The sequence below is a fragment of the Oryzias latipes genome, chromosome 23, assembly GCF_053564925.1.
Source record: "Oryzias latipes strain Hd-rR chromosome 23, Olatipes_Hd-rR_3.1".
Classification (NCBI taxonomy): domain Eukaryota; kingdom Metazoa; phylum Chordata; class Actinopteri; order Beloniformes; family Adrianichthyidae; genus Oryzias; species Oryzias latipes.
In genome coordinates, this window is record NC_136259.1 from 3,812,987 (window position 1) to 3,826,534 (window position 13,548).

At 43.0% G+C, this 13,548-nt stretch overlaps 1 protein-coding gene across 4 annotated transcripts in view; it reads right to left on the reverse strand.

Moving 5' to 3' along the window:
- The window catches only part of ano2b (anoctamin 2b), a 262,039-nt gene extending 254,343 nt beyond the window's left edge, over positions 1–7,696 (reverse strand). For 2 of the 4 annotated variants that reach the window (XM_020714026.3, XM_020714025.3), the window contains exon 1: positions 7,581–7,695. In XM_020714026.3, the coding sequence (XP_020569685.1) occupies positions 7,581–7,617 (37 nt within the window). In that variant the 5' untranslated portion in view covers positions 7,618–7,695. Of the gene's footprint in view, positions 1–7,580 lie in introns of all 4 variants that reach the window. The other 2 variants (XM_020714024.3, XM_078941774.1) reach the window with 2 other exon arrangements.
- Between the last annotated feature and the right edge of the window lie 5,852 nt (positions 7,697–13,548).

A 13,548-nucleotide genomic window follows, 5' to 3' on the forward strand; every position in this document is an offset into this window, starting at 1 on the left:
TCAGCTATTCTGCACAACAAACTCGCTCAGACACCTGTGGTCCAGGTCACCAGCAGAATGGCGCTGAAGGAAGCTTCCAGGTCAAGCCAGGACACAGAACCGTGTACTGTGACTGCTGATCCAGAACCAGACGGTACCATGAACTGACTCTGGACGAGCTACGCATGATGCCACATATAAAACACGGCCCACATTCCTGATGGGTAATGTTACAGATGTCTAATCGGTGCAGGTGTAGCATGTACGGCAAGCTAAACGTGTCAAAAATTCACACTTAAAACCTTATAGTTGCAGAAAAGTACGATTATTTTTTTACATTTAAATCAAATATAATATTAATAATAAACATGTCACTTAAGTTGCTCATATAGACCCGAAGTGCTGTACAATGACAGGGAATAAAGAATGTGTAAAGAATCAAATAAAAATAGATTAAAAATGTACAAACAAATGCTTATGAAGTACATTTTAAGACAAAAAATATCACAAACATTAAATAAAAGACATTAAATTGAAATGTGGTGGGGATATACCTCTTCGCTGTGTATTAGCCCTTGTGCTATCCTATGACCCCACCCTTACTTTGACGTGTTATTCCTGTCATGACAAAGGTGGATAAAGGTGGAAAGATTTCATGTAATCCATGGACACCAGTGAAGATCACAAATCATTGAAGAAAAAAGGTTCAGAGCACTGTCTAGTGGGTCTAGATGACCCAACTCCCAATATTAAACTGCCTAGGATAGCACAAGGGTTAAAACAAGACCTGGGGCTGGGATCTGGTTTTGACATTTTTTACAGCTTTTGCCAGCTGTTTCGCGGCATTTGAAATAAAGCTTCTGACTTGTTCCTCTTTCATAAACGTTCCTCTCTACGACATTCACGTCGAAACAAGCTTCAAACCTGGTTTGAAGCTTCTGGAGCCACAGAATCTAAGATGGTTTGACAGCTGGAGTGAAACCATGAACTGAGCTCCTCTGTAGAACCAGCCGTCAAAGACGTGGCACAAATCTGATCAAAAATTAAACGGAGGAAGACAAAACTTTTTTTAAGGAAAGGCTGAGATTTTTAAACTCTGAATAATTTTGCCAGCTAGGAACAATATACAGGCACACATATAGACAAAGATACATAAAGCAGTGAAGAGGCAAACGAGAACCGTCACAGTCATGCTTGTATGTAATAAAGACCATAATGGATAAGCGTTCGATTCCTGGAAGGTCACACATTATGGCCAACTGAGCCTCCATCCCACACATTAAAAAACCACAAGGAGTGTTTCATGAAAGGATTCTGAGAATTTAAAAAAGACCTTTATTTGTCATCATGAACCAAAAGCAGATTGCTGGCAAACCATTCACTGTAAAGTAAATATAGATGAAAGGTGTGGTGGCTTCTTTCTATGGAAGCTGATCAAATGCCTGCTTTTGAGCTTTGTCGCCGTGGAACAATATGATGCTGCTCCACACAGAAGCAACCCTGCTGGGATGTGAGGTGAGAGTGCTAACCACTACACCAACATGCAGCCATTAAAAGATCACAAAACACAATAATAGAATTTATAAAAAGAACTTCATGAGTACATTTAACTTGTTAACACAATTTAGCCACAGAATGACATCTTTCTGGTAATAATGTTTATTTTTGATGTAAAGTTGGAACATTTACCATCTGAGTTATAAAGACCAAGATATCTTTTCCCAAACCCCCAGTGGCAGCTAGATGAACTGCACCTGGCTCCAATTAAATCTGTTTAAGCTTCAGTTTCAGATTACATGTACTGCTTTTATGCTGCGTTTACATCCGGCATGTGTGGTGCGTTCAAGAACCCGCATTGTTCTTAAATGCGCTTTTAGCATACAGCGATACTAGCGCATGTACTGGTACTCACAGTTGGTAAAGACTCGGCGCCAAATGTAGATATCGGTGCAAATGTCATGAATTCTCTCACAGCTCTATTCCAATACATAAAAGACTTTGTGTCATTTAATTCTGGCTGAGTACAAACCGCAATGAATTCATAATCAATTTTCAAAGAGTTGACACGTCAGTGAATTAAAGGGAACGCCATCCATATGTCACCACCAAATCCGAGTCCACGATTGGTCAAAGTTCAACCAGTTTTACTTAACGTGCATGTAACGGTCGTGTTTTTTGTACGTAGAGCCAGAAAACAGACTTAAAAACCTGCACAGTGAAACGTGAATGCGAGAGTTTTGAATTCAGAAGCCTGAACCGTGTGTTTGCACGGACTTTTCATTGGAAATGGCTTCGTTTGTTTTTTAACTTGTCCTGTAAAACAGCTGAGCAGATCCGAGAAGCAGAGGCCCCAGACTGGCCCTGTTTGGAAGTGGCTTCTTGAACGCAAGTCGCCTCAGGTGGGTGTGACCATAGCTTCAGTTTAAACCTTTTTGTGGGTTTCTTGTGTGTTTAAACTTTGTCTATTAGATTTTCTATAATCACCCTCCTACCCCCCCTCTCTCTAACATCCCTCCCTCTTCTTCCCTCCTTTCCTTTTCCGTCCGGTCCAACACAAAAGATTGTCAAATGTGATTAAAATAAATAAACTTTGGCCTCGATTACAAAAGGGGTTTATTCAGACATACCTCTGGTTTGTCAGAAGATTCATAACCCCTATTGTTAAAGTAAAATATGTCCAACACAAGAGGCCTTCAAACTACACAGAACCCTGCTCTGGATTAGATAACGAATCAAAACTAAGGACATTTGCAACATTTGAGCTGCACAATATCCTCAAACAATTGATAAAAACGTTTTTACAATGCGGAAAGATAACCAACAGACGCCCTCTGTTACTGCAAACCTCATCTGCATAACTTCCAGCACCTTTATCCTCCACTTACACTCATGACTGAGTCGTCATGGTGCACTGAGGGGTTTGGTGTTTTGCTCACAAACGTGTACCGGTCTCCATCACTTCTCCCACATACACTGTATTTGCTAAATCGATCTGCAGAAGCTGCTCTGCCCGACTCCCATTCCTTCCGATTTTTCTCTTCAGCCTCCATCCAGCGATGTTTGGAGCCACAAATATGCAAAGAGGTCTGCTGGAGCTTTGCTTCACGCTGTGCAAATTGATGTTCATGTCAATCAATCACAAGCGCGGCCTTAAAGCTTGACACTAAAATTACGCCCTGCTCTGCTGCGGGAAAGCAGAGGGACAGAAAGCGAGTGAATGCTTCCAAAATGATTGAGTCCCAAATAGTAGATTTTCTTCTGAAAAACCCGCAGAGGACTTGTTGCCTCATTTAGCTTAGAGTTAAAAAAATAAATATTTTTTCCCATCAAGTTGCAGAGCTGCCAGAAACAACAACAGATTGCCGTTTTTTTTCTTCCTTTTTGTAATAAGGTTACTGCGAGTGAGTATGTGTGTGTAGTTATTTTAGGGATACAGACAGTTGTAGCCATAGTAACGCACCAGGCCGTGTGCCGCGCTCTCATTTCAGCACCACGGACGGCTCCTCGTACAACACTCTCCCTCTGATCCTCTGGAAAGGCGTTGTTCCACATTTAAATGCTTCGTCCTGCTTGACAATGAGAGCTGTCGGTTGGGTTGGGAAGACTCAAATGTTCCAAATCTTCAACCCTTTGGGGGTTCCTTTGCTCCCCTTGGCTCTGCTGACATTTGACAGGCAGTTTGGAGTCCAGAAAGGCAGGCCTGGAACCGGGAGGTTGCCAGGTTCTGTCTAGTGGGAGGAGAAATAAATGAGGAAAATCCCCTCCCCGTATGAAAAAATAAATCAGGGCATCACTGAAGTCCTGTTACCAGATTCAAAAGCTGTGATCGAATCTCCTCTCTTATGTATTGAGATCCTTACAGCAGACTTGGCATCAAGGGATGATGGGAGATTTGAGACAGTCTATGGTTTTAACAGTGGGTTTATGTGATCAGCGGGAGGCACAATGACAAGAAAATGTCCAGAAGAACACTTTGTTCTAAAATGTCATGAATAGATTTTAATTTTAATGACTAAAACAGATACTTGACCTTCTTCAGTAACATAGATTTCTGGCCCCCAGATGTCTTTATAACGGTAAGAAGTGACAAAAGGCCAAAACGGCTGTCCAAGAATGCAGAGAATGAGATTTTGAACCCACAAAAAGCTGAAAAGGGCCGAGCATCACCGAGCAGGCCAGAAGAGTCAGTTGTGGTTTTTTGTCAAAAGAACTGGGGCTCTATGCAAGATCTCACCTGGAGAAATCAAGAAGAGTCAAGCCAGGATTTCAATGGAGCATCGAGTGTTCTTACAGTGTCATGAAAACAATTGGAAACACAGCAAACACTGGACTGTAGTTCTGCAACATCTGCTGGGTTTCCATCATTAGGAGAGCACATGAAGAGTGTGAAGTTTGAAAACAACATCTGAACGATTCAGAGGAGATCTGAGTCAGGAAAGTACCAAAATCTCTCCCAACTCTGCTCATCATTTCTGGGGCAGGGGAATGCTACTTAAAAGCAACATTCTCGCTGTCTAACACGGAGGTGGAAGCATCATGATGTGGCAAGGCTTTTCTGCTGAGCTGGCAGTCCAACGGTATCACATCAAACAGACCTTGAACCGGGTCAGGGGCTGTCACATATTGGAAAAATGGTAGCGCCCTGCGATGGACTGGCAAGCTGACCGGGGTGTACCCCGCCTTTACCCGTCAGTACCTGGTGTCTTACCTACGGACACTGTGGGGCAGCAGGGCAGGAACCGAACCTGCGATCTTCTGATCATGGGCTAACCGCTTTACCTGTGCACCATGGCAGCCCCATGCTTCCTCTCCTGTGTCTAATGATGTCATCATCGTCAGGCTGATGAAGAGCGTGATAATGAGCTGAACCTCGTGTGTTGGAAGACACACCCCCATCATCGTCTGATGTTGTGGGTGGGAATGTTTGTGCCGATTGAGCCCGCCCCCTTGCTTCCCGCCATCCACCCGTTTACACTTTCTACCACTAGCTTAGAGCCCCTCACAACCCAGGCCTAACGTTAGTGAAGCAGTAAAAATGGTGAGCAATCCGAGAGCCATGCAGCCGTCCGGTTTGGATCCAGCTCAGACGGGGAAAACAAAGACGTACATGGATCTATTTGTTTGCAGGTGGATGCATCAGAATGGAGGAGAGCAGGAAAACTTTGCCCCACCCACAATATTTTCTATGTCACAAATGCAATCTTTTTCAAACTGATTGTTCATCTGTTCCTGATTCACAATGATTTAAATAAAAAACAAAACACTCAGAAATTCAATTTTGAGCTTAAATTTCTCTATAAATGTCGTCCATCATCAGAAGAATGCTACAAGAAAATGTTTAAAACGCCAAAAACGGTTTTCCTTCATAAAGTGGGTCTGTAACCCTTGGTCTATCCTAGGCACTTTAACGTTGGGAGTTGGGTCATCTAGACCCACTAGACAGTGTTCTGAACCTTTTTTCTTCAATGATTTGTGATCTTCACTGGTGTCCATGGATTACATGAAATCTTTCCACCTTTATCCACCTTTGTCATGGTAGGGAGAACACGTCAATGGAAGGGTGGGGTCATCTAAGATAGCACAAGGGTTAAAGAAAAACATACAAAAAGTGTCAAGATTTCAATTCAGAGGTTATATCTGCAAATGTCTGTCACAAAACCGTCATGTACTAAAGGGAAGTGTTGATAAAATCCCCCCTCAGTCGTCTTCAAACGTGGTGAAGGAACATCAGAAAGTCTCATCATTTTGCTACTGAGTACGATCAAGTAATGGTTTCTGCTACATAAACTTTACATCAAAAAAAATGAAGAGAACTGGTTTTGTCACTTCCTGTTTAAATACACCTACATGTTGAGTTACAGACGGATCTTTTCTTTGTCCGCAGTCAAACACACAAAACCAGCAGGCCATCACTTACAGCACATCACAAAAGACGCTGCCTGCTGCTAGAACAAAAGCTTCCTCATTTACCTGCAAACGTTGGAACAAATCAGAAGCTTCTGTTAATCTGCCCGGCCTCTGATTCTCCGAGTGATTGTGGAAGATAAACACTCCCTCTGTCTTTTCAAGCTAATTTCTAATGGCAGAGACAAAGGGTGTCTTTCAGGGAGCAGATAATGGGCAGCAGCGGCACGACACAAAGCCTCCACGCTGATGCTTTTATCACATGCTTTGTCTGCTCCCTGATTACAGAGGAACTTTCACCAGGAACCTCTGCAATTTGGCGTCGTGTCATTAATCCAGACGGAACGTTAATGTGCCACAGCTGCAAAGATGTTCCACATCTCGATGGTCGTTAACGCTGTTCGGCGTTCTTCATACTTGGAATCTGTCTATAGTTCTTAGTTAGGTGGAAGTGGGTTTGCATAGGTGGTGAAACATAGAAGCAGGATGTTGTTATGCTAGCTTAAGTTCATGTGTGGGATTTCCAGAAGAGTCTTCTGAGTCCACAATTCAAGAAAAGCATCCCACAGCTGTCAACCAAAGACTCCAAACATGGACAAAGCATGTTCACTAGTTTGTATTTGACTGACTGTCTCTAGTTTTGTTTTTTTTCGCTCCGGTTTCCTCGCCGTCTTGTCAGCCAATCACAACAAATCCTGGTCCTTTTGTGAAGATGAACAAAACCACAAACAAGCCTAAAAGTTGTTGAATTTGTTCAAGGGTAGAAAAATTAACCAATTTAGACCACAGATGGTCTCGTTTTTTATGACACAGTTCAGAAGGGACTTTAACTGAATAGTAAATAAAAAAAAATGGACAAAAAATAAACGTGGCAGGAATGCTACAAGTACAAGATGAAACACCAAATCCCAGGGCAGACCTTAATTAATTACCATAATTAAGCAGTTTCTGTTAAAACTGTTCAAAGTAAAACTAATCAGCACGGCGAATAGCCCTATAATGGACTGGTGACTCATCTGGGGTGTGCCCCGCCTTTGCTGGACAGTGGCTGAGATAGGCTCCAGCAACTCCATGATCCCAAAAACAATTAACTAAGTTTGGAAGACAGATGATGGATGAATAGAGGGAAGGAAGGCTGAATTATAAAAGGATGAATGGAAGAAAGGAAAGGAGGAGAGATAGATAGATAAAGATGGATGAATGGAAGGAAGGGTTTGGACTGAATATAGTTGATGCTTTGATCTAAAGCTTCTTGCCGTTTGGGGCTAAAGGTCTTGCTCAGTTACAGAATGATCGTCTAGCATTGGATTTGAACCTTCAGCAAACCAACTGCTTAAAAACAGGCTCCAGAATGGTTTACAGGAGTTGTCTGCTCTTCATTCGGTGGTTCCAGTGTCGGCGGTGTAAACCAACCAGGGTTACGGCTCCACGGCACTGCAGGTTTTCTGCTGTGATAACGCCTCACCTCTGCGGAGGGCCCCAACACATAACCGCATTAAACTTCCATGAAACCTCATCCCCTGCTGGCTGTACAGACCTGGCCCTTGATGGCCGCCCCCATGCGGCCCGCTGACACACACTGGGGCAGCAGGGAGGGGGACAATAGGCGGTTAACTCCACAGTGGTCCTGTCCTTTGTTGGGTAAAGATGCAGGAGGGTCAGGCCACACAAAAGACAGTTTGCTACAGGTGACTCACCTGCTCGACTGGAGGAGGGCGACCTGCGGACCGCCATGCCGCCTCAACTCGGGGTTACTCCACCACACAACAGTCTGAGTCAGGGCTGCAATCCTCAGCTCAGGTGAAGCTTAGCTCTTGGAGGATAATAGTCCAACTGAGGCTCAGCAGCTCTGTCTGCACAGCCGGCTGATTGGGTGTTTGGTGAAGGAGTTACAGAGATTACCAGGCCTTCTAATTAATTACTGCGCCTTCTGTTTTGGTTTAGCAGCAGACCTGTGCCTTTTTAAAAAAAGGTGCAACTTGAGATCCAGGGAGACTTCCCAGACAAAATCACAACAAGAACTCGATTTAAGATTGCAGTAAAAACCACAAACGCAAGAAAACGAGTCAAATAAAATATATTCCTCAAGTGTTTTTACTGAACGGGTTATAAGTAGAGAAGATGTTGGCCCTGACAGGTCTGGGACAGATGTCAATCATTCCTGGATGTCACAGATGTTTTACTTTAGGAACAGAGGATGAATTTCAACTGGAGAGACTTTAGAAAACTAAGGAAGTTTTTTTTCAGTAAAACTTTAATTGTTTAAATTCAGCTTTTACTCAACTTTTGTTTTATTTTTCAGTCATTTTATTTTTCGTGGAATATAATTGTTGCTAACATTAAAATTTTCATTTGAGTTGCATAATAACCATTGACTGTACATGATAACTAGACTGAGTGGGTGTGTTTTCCTCCAGTTTCAACCAATGGAAGTCAATTCACTCGAAATTTGTTTGCCTTACAGACGCCGCTATGTTGAAGCCAGAGGACGCCAGTAAGCACTGATTGGTCCGAGTCGGTCTGACTCAACATTTCTATGGTAATCGCTCTCACCAATCAGGAGTGAGCTTGTTGGAAGGCCGCACCCCTACTAAAGTGGGCTTGGGGTGATCTGTCCATTCAAGCATTTTGAACGTTCAACGGAAGGCCACCTACCTTTATCGAGGCCTCTGATATCTCAGTTTATAACTTAAAGAACTTTAAAAATGACAAGAATCATTTTTAAAAGGGATCAGAGAAAAATGGTTTTTCTGACAAAGATAATGAGTGAGCCAGCAATTCCTGTTTGAAACGCCATGGGGGGAGGGGTTACTTAGTCCAGTTCTCATATACAGTCAGTCAAAGGTCAAAATGCAGTAAAAATCTGTACATTTCTGCCCTTTTATTTTCAACATAGAAGCTGGAACACAGGAGGGATCTGAACTTTAAACATTGATTTTGCATTGCTAAAAAAACTATTTTAATAAATTGGAAAAGCAAAAAAAATATAAATATAAGTCAACACAGAAATCTGCTGCTTGATCATATCAGCTTGGAAAAAATGTCAGCCCAAAGTTCAAGTAACTTTGAAAGAATTCGGTCTCTCTGGTCTCCCATAGCTAACTCCATGACTTAGGGGGTGGGGGGGGCATGGTCGTCGCTGCTCCTTGCCCTTCTGCCGTGGGCCGGGGTGGGGGTCGGGGCCTCCGGTGCCTGGCCGGGGGTTACAAAAAAAAGCATCTTTCTGTGTAGTTAAGAACCATCAGATGGAGAATGTGTTCCTTTAACAATCTAATTACTGAATCAAATGATCACATGTGCACAGGTCACACGTTCCACTTCCTTCCTTCCAGTCTAATTGCTTGGCCTGCTTCCGTGGTGACTAATTGTTCTACCTGATGGTAACTGATACAGAAGACGGAGTGTGAAAGCCAGTGTCGGGTTATATGCGCACACGCCGGCCTGCAGACTCCCGTGCACCTTCGTTCCTGTCAGTAAAGGTATCTGATGTGGCACGCTGACAAATGTGCACAAAAACCTGAACACACCTCTATGACCTGTCTCCGGTTACACCCGGGACAGATACGTCCACAAGGTTAAATATTAAAAGGCTGTAAAAGAAATGGCGAGGCGTTTCTGTACAGCAAAATGCAGAAAGGTCAGGTTTGGCTGTTCGACTGCGGCCGTCTTCCGCGGTCCAGTGGCGGATTCTGCGGATGCGTCTCTCACGTTCACTTCCGGTCATAGGTCCATCTTCAGATGAAATCGAAGCTTTACAGAGTGAGCGACAGTACAGAGTGACCTGGGAAGAGGACATGGAAGGACAACACTTACACAACAATGCAAAAAATGAAAAAGCCCCGGTTTTACTTTTGACTAAATAGAGCAAAAGTACAGAAAAATACAAACGTTGTACAGGAAATCCAGCCATCCCTTTTGAGGAGGCTGGATGGCTGGCCCGCTGAATCCCTTTCAGGGTCACGCGGTTGCTGGAGCCTATCCCAACTGTTGTTGGACGAACGCGGAGTAAACCCTAGACAGGTCACAAGACCACACAACCACACGCACACTCAAGTTGTGTTCACGATGCCTTGGGCGACAAACATTCAAGTGGCCACTTTTGATCAAAGGTTACGTGTACACATGTAAATGTGCGTTTTGGGCCTCTGTGTACAAAACCCTCGCATTCACACAATGCTACACAAGTTTTTAACAATCAATTTAAAGACTCTTTGTACAAAATGGGCTGCAATTGAAGGTGCGTATCCTGTTAATGTAGGTCAAACTTTGAGACTTGGATTCGGTGGTGAAGAATGGATTTGGTTTATTTGGTGAAAACGTCTGTGTTTGGTAATAAAGCTAAACAAAGCCCACTCTCCTGACATGATGGTTGTCCATATCCACCATTGCAAGGACGCTAACAATGAACCGAACCGTTTTCATTTCGTGCTCAAATTGCAAGATTTATGTCCAGCTGTAGGTGGCGGACATGAGCTAGTTAGCAGTAAACACTATGTGCTAAACATTCTTGAACGCGTGTCAAATGTAGCTTCACATCAGAATGTACAGATACTTGAATTGGAATTGCTTCCCATCCCTCCGGCTTCTCTCTTTTCCTCCAAGAGGAGCGATATGGAAAAAATAGTGTCTTCAAATTCGAACGTTGCCACCACCTGATGACATCATCAAGTATACTACTTTTAGCCAACGGGAGTTAGCATACATTTATTGCTAAACTATTTTTTCTAAGGTAAAGCTTTGAAAAAAAACATCTTAAATCCCTTTTATTCTTCTGTCTTTTGACCAACAATTGAACTTTGTAGCTGGCTAGCATGACTAGCTTGAGGCTAACGCATTTTTGGTGACGAATTCCTTCACTGCTCACTACATAGTGCACTATTTCATAGAGCTGTTTGAATAATCCAGTACCCCAGAAATGTCCCAGAAAAAAAAACCAATGTTCATAGATGCTCACTAGATCGGGGAATGTAGACCTGAATGCATTGCAGTTGAGCAGATTTTTTTCTTTTTTCTAAATTAGCTATTAACGTTTTGATCAGCACAGTGGATTCATAAGTTGTAAAAAGTTCGTATTTATTAGGTTTTCATTTTAGGAAATCGATGATGTCATATTTGCAATTAAAAAAAGAAAAAAGGAGTGAGCGTGGTGTCTGAATTGCGTTTAAATCCAAGACACTAAATAATTCGACACTATATGGTTTCAAAGTAGTTAGGGAGTAGGGAGGGAATTCGGATGCAGCCTAAGTTTAGCTTAGCTTGTTAGCTTAAGTGTGCTTTTCTGTTATTCGTCTCATCCTACTTTTAATATTTCTTTCCATTTTTTTATGCTCTAACAAGAAAAAAAGGAGAAGGTTGGAGAAGATACATTACAAGCTGCTACCTTCAACTGTTCCTTCTTGCTCTGAATGCAGAGGGAAAACATTAAATGTGTATTTATGCTCTTCAAGCCACTTAAAGACACCCACCACAGTCCCGCCCACGCATCATAATCATATACACGCACACATTACAGCATTTTACAATACACAGAAAGGTTCCACTTGCATTTGCAAATCACTGACAAGCATTTTAGCAGCCACTTTGCCTCCTGTGGGCGTCAACATTGGAGCTCCGCTGCTCTCCAACCCACAGCTCAGATCCCGCCATCAGCCACCAAGCAGGCCCTGACCCCGAAGCCCTTCTGACAAGAGAGGTCACGACCTGCTGCAGCACATCTGGACAGATGTACGGCACGCTGATTTCCCTCGCCGGCTGATCTGGTTCCCGGAGATAACAGAAAAAGAGGGTGACGCTCCAGTTTCCTCCCCTCCCACACCAGCCGTGTCACAGCTGAGGGAGGCCTCCTGCAGATGCTGCAGCACCAAAACAAGGAGTCCTCAAAATCATGAAAAGCCAAACGACGTCATGAAGGAGCAGACAGAGCCCTGGAGATCAGTTTCTTCTGCTGCACATGTGAAACTCTTTATTTATTTTGGGTTTAGAGGAGCTCTCGCTCAACTGGACCCAGACTGAGGAGGAACAAGGGGGTTCCTCTGGAAACGTAAAGGTGCAGAAATATCGGACTGTTCAACACATTGGAGCAGTTTGAGTCGTGAGGGACGTGCCTGTGGTGCAGCGACTCCCACTCTCTGCTGACGGTGGACACAAAGAGGAGAGCTGAGCAGAAAGGAGCAGAACTGCAGGGAGGAAAAGAGAACAATGTAGCCCGACGAAAGCGGCCGCCCTTTCAATCTTCTGCAGGGGTCTAGGTTGTTACTCCCTCTTGTGGTCAACTGGAATTATTACAATGAGCATATTTCTTTTTGGAACTTTTTGGAATTATTATGATAAATCAATATGCTAGCATTATGGCAATATCTAAACAAGTTTTTGTTTTATTTGTGAGAGAAAAACAGCAACGACATCCTTACACAACATTTGTGTCTGAAAATGTGTGTGTAGTCTATGCGTAACTGCAAGTACATGTATTTGTATGAGTAAATACTCCGGCATCTTCTTCCACATTTGTTCATTCTGTCCTGCAGAATTCTGCAATTCTGGACTGCAGCCAGATTGTCTTTGCAAATAGTCTCTCTTACTGCGCCTTTGACAGAAAGTTTCACCCCCGCCATGCCCCCCCCCCCCCCCCCCCCTCAGAAAACGATGACATCACAGCGGAAAAAAACAAAAAAATGAATGGGACAAAATCTCTTATGGGGTTAAAGTCCGTCAACCAAACCCAAAGCACACGTGTCTGGGATCTCCAAAGAAAGTTTTTTTTAAATTATTATGGGATGGCCAAATGATCAATGGCTTGGAGGCCATATGGGAAAAGTAAAATTTTGAGCGATCTTTCTGAAAATTCACACAAACACACCGCCAAGTTCAGTCTAGAACCACAAACCCAAAAGTTACATCACTCTAAGAATAGGTCACCATCTTAATTAAAAAAAAAAAAATCTTTAGAACATTAGACAAATTTAAACTCCCCCCTCGGGATTTTAATCTACCGCCTCCAAACTCCTTCAGCATCATTGGAAGCTCCTTGGAATAAATGTTGGTTTTCAAGTTTGTGGATTTTGATTGATGTTAGTGTGGCGACCTCGCAAAAGGGGCGTTCCCCTTTTACCCACACATATTTTCCCCTAATATTGTTAAAATCTTAAACATGAATCCCTGGTTCAAGCTAAACGAAACAACATAACATACAGTATGACCATAATGTGGGCGTACTTAGCAAAAACTTTCCGTTGCCAAGGAAATGGAAAAGTTTACTTTTGCAGATTCTTCTAAAAGTTACATAGACGTGTTCGTCACCCCCAGGCAACCAAAAAATAAAACGGTTGCTATGGAGATAGACCAACAGAAAGGCTGCCATTTTGAAAAAATCTTTTTTTAAATGAATTTGTTATGTGAAGCTGTGACCAGGCTGGCAGAGGAGGGGTGAGGGTGGGGGCGTATAGTGGCCATTAAAACCATGAGTCTGGGTCAAAAGGGGGCGGCGACAGCGACTTAAGGCCATACAGCGCTGCTCAGGGCTTTAACCTTCTGTCTTTTTTAATCAGTGTAGGACATAATATCTGAAATGGTTTGATGAATCTTTAGGATCGTTCTTTTGAAGTATTCCATTATTTGTTATGCTTGAAATAAACCGATAAATCATAAAACAACACTGAAACAAACTCA